The sequence below is a fragment of the Tiliqua scincoides genome, chromosome 2 (assembly GCF_035046505.1).
Source record: "Tiliqua scincoides isolate rTilSci1 chromosome 2, rTilSci1.hap2, whole genome shotgun sequence".
NCBI lineage: Eukaryota > Metazoa > Chordata > Lepidosauria > Squamata > Scincidae > Tiliqua > Tiliqua scincoides.
The window spans coordinates 6,812,699-6,826,539 of record NC_089822.1 but is presented as its reverse complement, the minus strand read 5'-3'; the positions used below and the strand labels follow the sequence as shown (position 1 = coordinate 6,826,539).

At 40.9% G+C, this 13,841-nt stretch overlaps 1 protein-coding gene across 5 annotated transcripts in view; it reads left to right on the top strand.

Moving 5' to 3' along the window:
- Window positions 1-13,841, top strand: part of SMAD2 (SMAD family member 2) — a 53,936-nt gene that overhangs the window by 7,682 nt on the left and 32,413 nt on the right. For all 5 annotated transcript variants that reach the window (XM_066613952.1, XM_066613948.1, XM_066613950.1 and 2 more), the window contains exon 2: window positions 8,894-9,175. In XM_066613952.1, the coding sequence (XP_066470049.1) occupies window positions 8,894-9,175 (282 nt within the window). The remainder of the gene's footprint in view (window positions 1-8,893; window positions 9,176-13,841) is intronic.

The following is a 13,841-nucleotide window of genomic DNA, read 5'->3' as shown; positions in this document are numbered from 1 at the left end:
GACGTGTAATTGGTAAAAATAAAGGTTTTTGGTTGGGTTTATGAGACCTAACGTCTATTAAAATTGTGAAGAAAAATGCAGATGCTATTTCATTGGCTTGTAACTATTTTTGAATCTCACACTTAAGTGCAGAACAATTACTGTGAGATCATGCAAATATGCTTAAGAATCTAATTTCCAATAGTGGTAGCGCTGTTGCTACTCTTTAAAATGGCTATGGGTATTAGGCTTTTAAGATGTTTTTCTCATGAAAAAGTTTTGAATTTCATGGTATCTCATGGCCCACTGTTAAAAAATAGATTTATAAGATATATTAAGTGTACTCCTATCTTTTTAGGACAGAGGAAAGTACACCTATAGACGATCCTAGATACTGCTTGTATACTAAAATATGTGAATGTCAAAAATAGACTGGTTAAGATGGCATAGGAAACCAGTTTCCCACTATGTGAACAAGGCTTTCCTTCTCCCTGCCCCCGCATGACGGGAAGAGAGGAAAACCCTTTCCTTCCACTAAGAAGTTCCATGCTGCATCTGAACTGTGGTTTACTTCAAACCACGATTAAGGAAAAACAAACCATGATTTTTAGATCCTGCTCGCTTGCAGAGCCTGGGCTGGCCTCTTGGGAGAAAAGCACACACCTTTTTTAGGTAACTTGAACATGATGCTTGCAGTCATTTTATCTTTGTTATTACTTCAACACCTCCTATTCCTTGTGTATGATGAATTTTTGTTTCAAAACACATCTCCTGTGAGATCCTTTAAAAGTGCAGTTATTGCGGGCATGAGAAGTACAGGACAAGACCAAACTGAATTTGTTAAGAGGTCTAGGCAACATAGGCTAATTGTCTGTTTGGCTTTCCAAAGGCTTTCCCTTCAGTCTGTGATGTGGTTCACTGGTGACTCATTTCTGTGCCAGTTACTTGGGGGGGGGGGGAGAAGTCAGAGGCTTTATCAGACTATATCCACTCCCTGAGCCCTACATTGCCTACTGTTAAGAACATAAGAACAGCCCCACTGGATCAGGCCATAGGTCCATCTAGTCCAACTTCCTGTATCTCACAGCGGCCCACCAAATGCCCCAGGGAGCACACCAGATAATAAGAGACCTCATCCTGGTGCCCTCCCTTGCATCTGGCATTCTGACATAGCCCATTTCTAAAATGAGGAGGTTGCACATATACATCATGGCTTGTAACCCATAGTGGATTTTTCCTCCAGAAATTTGTCCATTCCCCTTTGAAAGGCGTCCAGGCCAGACGCCATCACCACATCCTGTGGCAAGGAGTTCCACAGACGAACCACACGCCGAGTAAAGAGATTTTCTTTTGTCCTAACTCTCCCAACACTCAATTTTAGTGGATGTCCCCTGGTTCTGGTGTTATGTGAGAATGTAAAGAGCATCTCTCTATCCACTCTGTCCATCCCCTGCATAATTTTGTATTTCTCAATCATGTCCCCCCTCAGATGCCTCTTTTCTAGGCTGAAGAGGCTCAAATGCTGTAGCCTTTCTTCATAAGGAAAGTGCCCCAGCCCAGTAATCATCTTAGTCGCTCTCTTTTGCACCTTTTCCATTTCCACTATGTCTTTTTTGAGATATGGTGACCAGAACTGTTCTCCAGGTGTGGCCTTACCATTGATTTGTACAATGGCATTATAATATTAGCCGTTTTGCTCTCAATACCTTTTCTAATGATACCAAGCATAGAATTGGCCTTCTTCACTGCCACTGCACACTGGGTCAACACTTTCATTGACCTGTCCACCACCACCCCAAGATCTCTCTCCTGATCTGTCACAGACAGCTCAGAACCCATCAGCCTATATGTGAAGTTTTGATTTTTGCCCTAATGTGCATGACTTTACACTTACTGACATTGAAGCGCATCTTCCATTTTGCTGCTCATTCTGCCAGTTTGGAGAGATCTTTCTGGAGCTCCTCACAATCACGTCTGGTCTTCACCACTCGGAAAAGTTTGGTGTTGTCTGCAAACTTAGCCACCTCACTGCCCACCTGTCTCCAGGTCATTTATGAAGAGGTTGAAAAGCACCGGTCCCAGGACAGATCCTTGGGGCACACCGCTTTTCACCTCTCTTCATTGTGAAAATTGCCCATTGACACCCACTCTCTGTTTCCTTGTCTTTAACCAGTTCTCAGTCCATGAGAGGACCTGTCCTCTAATTCCCTGACTGTGGAGTTTTTTTAGTAGCCTTTGGTGAGGGACCATGTCAAACGCCTTCTAAAAGTCCAGATATATAATGTCTTACGGGTTCTCCCGCATCCACATGCCTGTTGACCTTTTCAAAGAATTCTAAAAGGTTCGTGAGGCAAGACTTACCCTTACAGAAGCCATGCTGATTCTCCCTCAGCAAGGCCTGTTCTTCTATGTGTTTTGAGATTCTATCTTTGATGAGGCATGCCACCATCTTACCCAGTATAGATGTTAGGCTGACCGGCCTATAGTTTCCTGGGTCCCCTCCTCTTTCCCTTTTTAAAGATTGGTGTGACATTTGCTGTCCTCCAATCTTCTGGCACCGTGGCTGTTTTGAGGGACAAGTTGCATATTTTAGTCAAGAGATCAGCAACTTCATTCTTTAATTCCTTAATAACTCTTGGGTGGATGCCATCAGGTCCCAGTGACTTATTGATCTTTAATTTATCAATGAGGTCTGGAACATCTTCTCTTTCAACCTCTATCTGACTTAAGTCCTTGGTCAGAAGGGTCTGTTCGGGCAGCTGTATCTGCCCGAGGTCTTCTGCCATGAAGACAGATGCAAAGAACTCATTTAATTTTTCTGCCATCTCTAAGTCTCCTTTTATCTCCCCTTTCCCTCCCTCACCATCCAGAGGGCCAACCACTTTTCTGGCAGGTTTCCTGCTTCTAACATATTTGAGGAAGCTTTTATTATTCCCCTTAATGTTGCTGGCCATGCGTTCCTCATAGTCTCTCTCGGCCTCCCTTATCACCTTCTTACATTTCTTTTGCCACAGTTTATGTTCCTTTTTATTTTCCTCATTAGGGCAAGACTTCCATTTATGGAAGGAAGCTGCCTTGCCCTTTACAGCCTCTCTAACTTGGCTGGTTAACCATGCGGGCACCCTCCTGGAGCCCTTCTTCCTTTGTGGTATACACCTCTGCTGGGCTTCTATTACTGTTGTTTTAAGCAGCCTCCATGCACTCTGGAGAGATTGGACTCTTTTTTCCCCTCCCTTTCAACCTCCTTCCAACCAGCATCCTCATTTGAGGGAAGTCCGCCCATCGGAAGTCAAGGGTTTTTGTGAGATTTGCCCAGTATTCTTCCCCCAACGTGCATGTCGAAACGGATCACAGCATGATCACTGTTCCCCAACGGCTCCGTAACATTGATATCTCTAACCAGGTCCTGAGCACAATATTAAATCCAGAGTCACCTGTCCTCTGGTGGGCTCCATGACTAGCTGCTCTAAGGCACAGTCATTTAGCATGTCAAGGAATTCGGTCTCCTTTTTGTGACCAGAACATAAATTGACCCAGTCAATATGAGGATAATTGAAGTCTCCCATGATTACAACCCTGTCCCTCCTTGTCACCTCCCTGATCTGTTTCCTATTTTCAAGTCTCCTTCCAGTTGCTGGTCTAGAGGATGATAGTATGCCCCCAGTATTACATTGCTCCTCAGGCCTGGATTGATAAATTTTGAACTTGGGTTACTTCTCAGTTATGGTGCTTTACTAGTCTTTCAAAAGAGATCTTCATCTTGCCCTATCTTTGCCAACTTCTAAATGATTTCTTTAGGGTACCTTGCCCTAGTAGGCATCTTTAGTTGGAGCCTGTGATGTCATTTTTTAGTCTGTCTATGCTGAATTTTTATGATGCTTGTTTTTACTACTTTTGTCTTTATTGCAGGAATTGTTTTGATCTTTTTGTGATACATTTGTAAGCTACCTTGAACATGATTTATAATGGGAGAGCAGGGTAAACATGTTGTGACAAATTAGAAGGTATTAACTCTATTTGCAAGCAAAGTGAACTCTTGAGGTTTGTGACTAAGTTTACTTCCTCACTCGTCTTGCCTATCCTCGAACCAAGATAGCAGGATAGGCAAGCAGTGTGGAAGGAAGATGAAGCATGGCACTACCTGTGAATGCTTTTCTGGTAGTAATTATTTACAGTATTTAGTTGTTCGCAAGAGTTAGGCACTCTTTAGAAAGAGTGAGTAGAATCTAAGTAGTGAGGTAAATCTACATTAAAAAGTCACCCCTTTGGAGATGAGTTAATGGCCATTGGGACAAGGAATTAAATATGGAAACAAATAATTCCTTGTGGAAAAGTGAAGGCAAGAGTGATATTCTAGTATAATTACTGCTGGGTTATGTTCTTGTTAGTAGAGGTCATGTAGTTAATCTTAAAAGGTGCAGAAGAGAGTAACCAAAATGATTAGTGGGCTGGGGCACTTCCTTGACAAGGAAAGGCTGTAGTGTTTGGGGCTTTTCAGTCTAGAAAGAATGTACTGGGGGATGGGGAGAACAGGTCATAATTGAGACATACAAAATTATGCATGAATTGGATAGAGCCATTAGTTATTTGATTTTTTCCTGTAAACCGCTATGTGAACTTTTAGTTGAAAAGCAGTATACAAATACTGTTGTTAATAATAATAATAATAATAATAATAATAATAATAATAATAATAATGGAAAGTTCTTTTCTGCCTTGCACAACACCAGAACCAGAGGGCATCCTCTACAATTGACTGATGGGATAGTTAGAACAGACAAAAGGAAATATCTCTTTACCCAGCCTCTAATCTGTGGAACCCCTTGTCCCAGGATGTTGCAATGGCAACTGGCTTAGATGTTTTTAAAAGAGGATTGAACTTATGTATAAAGGAAAAGTTCATCACAGGCTAAAAGCCATGATGACTACATGCAACCTCTGGGTTTCAGAGGTAGCTTATCTCTGAATGCCAGATGCTGCAAGGGTGTGGCAACAGGATACAGGTATCCTATTGTGTTAAGTGTTCCCTGAGGCATCTTGTGGGCCACTGTGAGATTCAGGAAGCTGGACTAGATGGAACCTTGACCTGACCCAGCCCGGCTCTTCTTATGTTCTTAAAATACATAATTATTGAAAAAGTAAAAAATGAGTCTTATAGCATAATGTTTCAGAGTGAATACAGTCCTCTCTCAATGAATATAACATAGAAATATGTATTGCATAATAGCTAAGCGACTTGAGTTTTAAATAGGGACTTCCCCTGTTTGAATATTGCCTCTACCACAAACTTACTTCTCAGCTCCCCATCTACTGTATGTAGATAATAATGCTACTTGGCTCTGTTAAAAACTACATCAAGATAATACATATGAAGTGCTTTAAACACTATACATATGCCAAATATTATTAGGCTTCCCATTTTAACTATTTATTTATTCCCATTTTATTTATTTATATTATCTTCCCATTAGGAAGATAGAATCATGGATTTATGATTATGAGACCAACAAAGTTAAGCAGTGCTTCCTGATATAGGACATAAAGTAAACTTTTCTTTATTTTGGGGTGTGGTATAAACATTGCAGTGCCTTAATGGACCATACATATAAACTCTTGTAAATGAAAACATCTTTTTAGGAGCCTGACTTACTAAGTGAACTGTAAATTCTGCTTTCCAAATTGAATTTATTTACTTCTGTTTGTAAAGCAGTAAGACAATGCCACAGCTTACTTTGTCAGAATATTTGTAATTGTTGATCTGTTAAACAGTTAGGGTTAGTTGTTTCAATGAATCGGTTTGGTATTTGAGCTGTGATATACTACAAGAAACAGTGGTATCTAAAATTCAAATGGCTAAGTATGTAGCAATGATTGACACTCATTTATTTTGGTTTATCTACACTTGGTAAAAATTTACTGTGTCATTAAAAATTTATCAAGGCATTTGTATGGCATTTCCAACTCCTAAGAGATCTTTAAGGCGGTTTACATTTGACTTAAAATGTAGTTCCTTCTCTTCCCCGCAAAGGCAGTTGGTGGCTCTCTGGGAGTGTGTATGCAGTGTATCTTAAATAGGAAGTGCTGGTGCTGGAGTTTCTGGAGCCAATCTTCCTCTTGCATACAGAGGCAGTTGGTGGCAAGTTTTTCTTCATGGAAGTTCAAGAAGCTAAGTGTCCAATTGCTTAATTTGTAGCTGAGTTGTTTTGAATAAATTGGGACTACTGTTGCAAAGGCAACTGGAATTATTTGAAAGCAAATACTGAAAGTAGTTGTCATGCTACTTCCTATTTATACCTTTGTCTGTACATTTTGAGGGCAGGTTCCTCACTGCGCTCTGGAAGAGTGAGATGGCTGTTGAAGTGTGTTTAACTGTATTTGCTGTACTGCAGTGGTTCTCAAACTTTTAAGCACAGGAACCCACTATTTAGAGTGACAATCTGTTGGGATCTGCCGGAAGTGGCATCATCAAGCAGGAAAATTTTTAGCACCCTCATAAGATCAAATCAATCAACTAAGTAAATTAAAAGTTTACAATATAAAAATTTATTTAAAATTAAAAAGAACCCTCTTAATCTTCCCAAGTAATTGCTAAAAAAAAAAAAACTTCCCAAAGGCTGCAATCCTGTTCACACTTGCCCGGGAGGAAGCCCCATTGACTATCATTGCTAAAAGCAAATGCAGTCACATACCATGGTAGCGTGATCAGATCTAATATATTAAAATAATACGCATTGAAATGATTGGCGATCCACCTGAAATTGGCTCACAATCCACCTAGTGGTTCCTAACCCGCAGTTTGAGAAATGCTGCTTTACTGTATAGACCAGTGCTTCCCAAACTGAGGATCAGAACCCACCACTGGGTCATGAGCCTATTATTGTGAGTTGTGAAAAGTTTTTGAAACTTTAAAAAAAAAATACTGTGCAAGCACCCTTGCTAGGTTTGCAGAAGAAAAACAGCAGGAATGCTAACCTGTGGTAGGAGGTAATATTTATGCCGCCAAAATGTCACATTTTCCAATTTTTCTCTAGTAATCAGCATACCATAAACCATGAATGAACCCAGTTTTAGCCTTTTGTCTGGCCTGAAAGTACCTAACTGCGCCTCTCACTCTCCAGTTCAACCTTCTAGGTACCCTGGAATGACTGCAAAGGTTTGGGGGGAATAGTTCTTGAACTCCATCTCTAGGGGGAGAGTCAAGCAAATATTTTCACATACTGTACATACTGTATGAATGGTCTCGGGCAGCCTCGGGAGAAAAGGACCCAAATTATTATTACTATATAAAATAAAACATTACTGTATTAATCTTTTTGTCTAGTGGATTGTGATATTGCCACTTTAAAGTGGGTTCTGGTGCTGAAACATTTGGGAATCACTGGTATAAACTAACCTTTGTCTCAAGGAATCATGGTTAACACTGCATAATGCAGAGTTTCTTGACTCTCAGGTCTAGTGCGTGGAGTGTGACATTCAACATTTGATATTGTTTTGGAATTTTAACTGCAGAAATTTTAATTTTAACTGTTCTTAAGATGTGTTTTGTGTGTGACCATGCTTGTTGTGGGCACATTTACTCCTTCTGTTTGACTAGGTATGGTTAGAGCAAAGCTGGGGCTCTGGCTTTGTAGGTCTTGGGGACCTTCCCCCACTCACAGCCAGTTGCATAACCAGATGGAACTTAACTGCAGTAATTGGTTGATGAACTGAATTGGGGTGGGTTGCTCCTTATAGACTAGTACTTTTTTTCTTCCTGTAACCTCCTTTTGTGCAGAGGAAGAAAACTTGAGGCTCTTCACATTTATCTTTCCTTTTTCTGTCTCCTTCCACCATCACCCGTTTTTTTACCATAACAGAAGCATTAAGAGGAGTGCTCCTGATTTTATGAAACAGCCTTCTGTAACTGACCTTGCATAGGTGGGGAGCTGATTATGGCTCTTTAAGCAGAGCTTCAAGTTGTGACAAATATTAGGAAGGTCAAATAACTGAGCTGATGATGCTGGTTCTGGAATGAAAGTACATGGTGTATGATTTGGATTCTTTATGCGACATTGTGGTTACAGACTTGATTCATAATAAAGATAGAACAAATGTAGAATAGGGACGCCAGCTGCGTTGAAAAGCAAAGTCCTGTTGGATCAGGCCAAAGATTAATGTAGTCCAACATCTTGTTTCCCACACTGGCTCACCTCTGGGAATCCCACAAGTAAGAGAGAGGCTCACTGCTGTCCCACCATTGATTCTGGAGACTGCCACTGAATTTGGAGGTAGCAAAGAGCCATTGATATGAAAGGATTGATAGACTGTCCTACATGGATTTTCCCCTTCTCTTTTTAAAACCATTCAAGGTAGTGCCTCTCAGCACATTTTGTGTCAATGTATTTTGCAGAATTACTTTGTACCATATGAGGAAGTAGAGGTGGGGCCTTGGTATCTGCGGCGGATCTGTTCTCGAACCTCCCCCGTGGATACTGAAAAGTATGGATAAGCGAATCTGTGATCTTTGACCCCTTATGCCCAGTGAAGGGGACCAGAGCTGAGATCCAGTCACCTCCGTAGGGCTTTCTGAAGCCTGCAGAGTAAGAGCACATTTGCCCACTGTCTCTGCAAGCTTCAGAATGGCTTGTGGAGGCGAAAAAAATACCACTTCCAGTTTCCCTTGGGAAATGCAGTGTAGGGCATTCTAAGGCCAGGGAAAGTCTGTTTGGGAAAGTGAGATTTGTTGTAAATGGGAAAAGAGAACCGTGGTTTTCTAGAACTGGCAATTCTAATAACCTTCTGCTATTATGTAGATCACATGCATTTCATGGCTTTTGGTCTTCTGATCTGTGGAAACTCCAATTTTGTCTAATTGCGTGGAAAAATTGAGATGTGACCTCAACTTGAGCCTTCTACTGATTTCCTTTTCTTCTAGGTTGTACTGGGAAAAGTATAAGCAGAAGTTGAACTACACCTGGGCCATGTCGTCAATCTTGCCATTTACCCCACCTGTTGTGAAGAGACTCTTGGGGTGGAAGAAGTCAGCCAGTGGTTCAGGTGGTGCTGGTGGCGGTGAGCAGAACGGTCAGGAAGAAAAATGGTGTGAGAAAGCAGTGAAAAGTTTGGTCAAGAAGTTGAAGAAGACGGGACAACTGGATGAGCTTGAAAAAGCAATCACCACTCAAAACTGCAATACAAAATGTGTTACGATACCAAGGTAAGAATTCCTGAGTTTGGAAACTAAGTAGTTGTAATGCAAAATCTGTTTAAATCTGCTGGCAATCTGGTGCATTTCAGCAAGGGTCATAGGGAATGTGAATATCTTTTGCATTAGTTGACTTCTTCCTGAAACATTTTTCCTTTGGATTTGATAAGGTTTGTTGATACTACACTTTAAGAGTGCTAACTAGATTCCTTTCATTCATGTTTCAAATGGTAGTACCTAGGATTCTTTCTACAGTTACGTACTCTTAGAAGGGCATATTTACTGACTCTTTCACTGGTCAACAGTGGGCTAATCATATGTAATTATTGTGCAATTTTTCTACACAGTGAAATTTCTACAGTTCTATAAACTACCTAACTACTGCTACTATCTGTTCCTTTACTTTAAATAGTGGTAAATTTACATGTATTCTTGGATTGGAATTTTAGTAATCTTAAAAATGGAGCTTTTGTTTAGTAGGTGATATTTGTTAGAATAAGATTCCTTCAGGCAGCTTTGACTTTAGTTATTAAAAATATTATGTACAGTCATGTTAAACGTATGTTACAAAGATACCAACATAGCTAAATAACAAATTCAGAGGCCATGCAAAGCAAATAATGCTTTGAGAAACTGGAAATCTTGCAAAATCTTTAACAAGTGCAGAGAATTTGGCAAATGTCAGTGTACAGGAGAGCAATGAATGAAGAAACAGACAAATTGACACACTTTTAATGGTGGTGGAAGCAGGGTGATGGTGGGCCCATTGAGTGTGAAGTGTTAAGGGAATATTCCTGGAAGATTCTTGAATTGTTGAGAAGCTACATTGATTCCTAATGTCTGTTTGCCCTGCTGACTGTGGTGTTGCTTGTGCCAAAACCACTTTTTTTACTTTAACTGCACCACATAGTTATGTAGGCAAGATTGAGGACCACTCAAATGAAACAATGTCATCAAATTGGATTATATTCACCTGAGTTCCAGAATTCAAATATGCAAGTGCAGGGCTTTGCTCTTAAAGCCAGGTTCCTTCCAACTCTAAGATTCTGTGATTCTTTCTAGGCAGTAGGAATATAGCAAAATATTGATCAGTCTTTTTAAAAAATCTATATTTAGAAAGCTGTGGTCTTGCTTGTCTAATTTGATTAGAAAAATTGAATTTTAAAATGCTGTTAAATAAATGAATATGCCATTTTGAGAATGAGGCACTATGGTTTCTGCAAAGGGAACTGTTTCTTCCTTATTCAGAATTCTTTATGGATGTCAACACCTGTCGAGAGAGTGTTCATTGACTTTCACAGAGTATTTGAGAAACTTGGATAATCTCAGTGTAAAGGGCAAGAAATGAATGGTCAATTCACTCAGTTGAGAGAATGGATTTGTATAAACTCTGTATTGGAGCCAGTGTAAAACTTATTCATAAGCAGCATTAATTGAACTACAAAATACATAAACAGGGTGCAACAAATTAGTATTGAGGTACATGATGAATTTTTCAGCTTTTAGGCCTCCCTACACTAATGTTGAAGAGGTCCAACTGCACTTGCAGCTAAGGCATGGACTACTGAGCTTTGCAGTATTGGCTGTCCAATACTTGCAGCCATTCTCAGGCACTGAGAGATGATATTTTTGTCTCCATGGCAACCTAGCACCCAGAATTTGTTGATTATCCCTGAGCTAATGTTAATCTGCATAAGTGAAAAGTAAGTGGAATGTTGATCCTAATTATGCATACAGTAACTGGGTTTTGCTAGTATGGACCACTGATCTTGTAAACATTAACTTTGTGCCACAGCAGAAAGAGGACCAGAACATATTCTCTTGAGTTTCCATCTTGGCACCCATACTCTAATAATAATAATAAAAATAACAGGTATTTATATACCGCCTTTCTTGGTCTTTATTCAAGGCGGTTTATATAGGCAGGCTTTTATTTAAATCCCTTATTAAACAGGGATTTTTACAATTGAAAGAAGGTTCTTTCTTTCAAGAACCACTACATTCAAGGTGTTTCATTCCGATCTGGCTTCACATTCTGGCCTCCATCCTCCCATGCTCAGAGCAGATGGAAATAGCTCGGCTTCAGCTTGTCAGCTGCTTCAAGGTCGCACGGTGCTGGTGGCCTCGAACTGGCGACCTTGTGGATGTTATCTTCAGGCAGACGGAGGCTCTACCCTCTAGACCAGACCTCCTGCCCAAACCTCAAAACTGCTTTTTAAGCTTCCCTGGGGTTTGAAAAGCAGACTGCAAGTGTGGCGTGCAGTGTGATAAAAGGGGAATGGAGGTTGGGGGAAAGAACAGGAAGGACAGATCCTGTCTTTACAGCATTTGTACTGTCCTTCAAAAACTTCTTTAAAACTGTGTTGTAAACTTTTGAAGTTCAAGGTGTTCAGTAGGTGCAGTTGTCAACAAGAAGACTTGTCCTACTGGCTAATTTTTCCATTTTGTATCATGGCCAGTATGCTTTAATTTTGCTCCCTATTCCCAATCTTCATACCATATACGATACTTCCTAATGGAGAATATGATTAGCAGTTGTGATATTGCCTCACCACACAGATATGAACTTGACAAAAAAGTGTAGGAGTTTGTTCTGTGACTTTTTCTATACAATCACAAGCGATCGACGTGGTAAGGAAGAAGAATTCTGTAGAAAGCCTTCCACTTCTGTTTCTGTAGAAAGCTTCCACTTCTAAAAGTGTACTGATCTCATAACTAATAATTGACATAATGAGTACTGTGCAGTACCAGTCAGATCTTGCAGCTTTACAAATTCTTTTTTTAGGTGGTTTAGAGACCACCTTCTGTCCATTCACTCAGTCAGTAGTCTATCGGGAGCATGTCTGCTGACCTGGGAGCTTCTGCCTGCATGTTCAGCAGAAGGTAAACATGGGCTAATGGCCCATGGAATCTGTTTTCACATTCCACTGATTGCATAGAACAGTGGTTCTCATACATTTAGCACCGGGACCCACTTTTTAGAATGAGAATCTGTCAGAACCCACCGGAAGTGATGTCATGACTGGAAGTGACGTCATCAAACAGGAAATTTTTAACAATCCTAGGCTGCAGTCCTACTCGCACTTACCCAGGAGTAAGTCCCATTTACTATCAGTTAAAAGAATATACATAGTAGTCTGTTCAAAGTACAAGACCGTAACATTTCCCCAAATGCAGTCACATACCATGGTAGCATAAAGTCTAATATATTAAAAATAAAATATTGAAATGAATGGGGACACACCTGAAACCAGCTCATGTCCCACCTAGTGGGAACCAACCCATAGTTTGAGAAATACTGGCATAGAAGTTTGGGGGAAAGGACACTGGATACTATTTGGCCTCTCCTCCATGTGGAATACGCTAGGATTTTATACAGAAGCTCCTCTACTTATTTGGTTTCAGGGGTCTGTTAAGTCATTTTGTTCTTGAGTCTGGCATCAATATTGGTATCAAGCATGTTGTGAAATATGAAAAAAGGTTTATTACTCCATTGGCTCCATTCCGGATCCACTTATGCTTTCTGTATCAATCTTCCCGCCTGGTCAGCCAGCTCTTATCTCATAATACTTCCAGTGACAAAAGCCCTGAACAGCTGCATTTCTGTCTTGAACATTTGTAAGTATAGGAACTTCTCTATGTAGGAAAGGTCTGAGTGGCATCCTGACTAGTGGTTCTGTCACTGGGAATGTTCTCCATGAATGGAAGGAACATCCCACTTGTGGAAGTAGTGCTTGCCCACACGAAAGGGTTCTTTTGTTGAGGAATGTTCTGACAATGGAAATGCTACTCTGGATGTCACTCTGTATATCTACATAAGAACATAAGAACAGCCGCACTGGATCAGGCCATAGGCCCATCTAGTCCAGCTTCCTGTATCTCACAGCGGCCCACCAAATGCCCCAGGGAGCACACCAGATAACAAGAGACCTCATCCTGGTGCTCTCCCCTACATCTGGCATTCTGACTTAACCCATTCCTAAAATCAGGAGGTTGCGCATACACATCATGGCTTGTACCCCATAATGGATTTTTCCTCCAGAAACTCGTCCAATCCCCTTTTAAAGGCGTCTAGGCTAGACGCCAGCACCACATCCTGTGGCAAGGAGTTCCACAGACCGACCACGCGCTGAGTAAAGAAATATTTTCTTTTGTCTGTCCTAACCCGCCCAACACTCAATTTTAGTGGATGTCCCCTGGTTCTGGTATTATGTGAGAGTGTAAAGAGCATCTCCCTATCCACTCTGTCCATCCCCTGCATAATTTTGTATGTCTCAATCATGTCCCCCCTCAAGCGTCTCTTTTCTAGGCTGAAGAGGCCCAAACGCCGTAGCCTTTCCTCATAAGGAAGGTGCCCCAGCCCCGTAATCATCTTAGTCGCTCTCTTTTGCACCTTTTCCATTTCCACTATGTCTTTTTTGAGATGCGGCGACCAGAACTGGACACAATACTCCAGGTGTGGCCTTACCATAGATTTGTACAACGGCATTATAATACTAACCGTTTTGTTCTCAATACCCTTCCTAATGATCCCAAGCATAGAATTGGCCTTCTTCACTGCCGCCGCACATTGGGTCGACACTTTCATCGACCTGTCCACCACCACCCCAAGATCTCTCTCCTGATCTGTCACAGACAGCTCAGAACCCATCAGCCTATATCTAAAGTTTTGATTTTT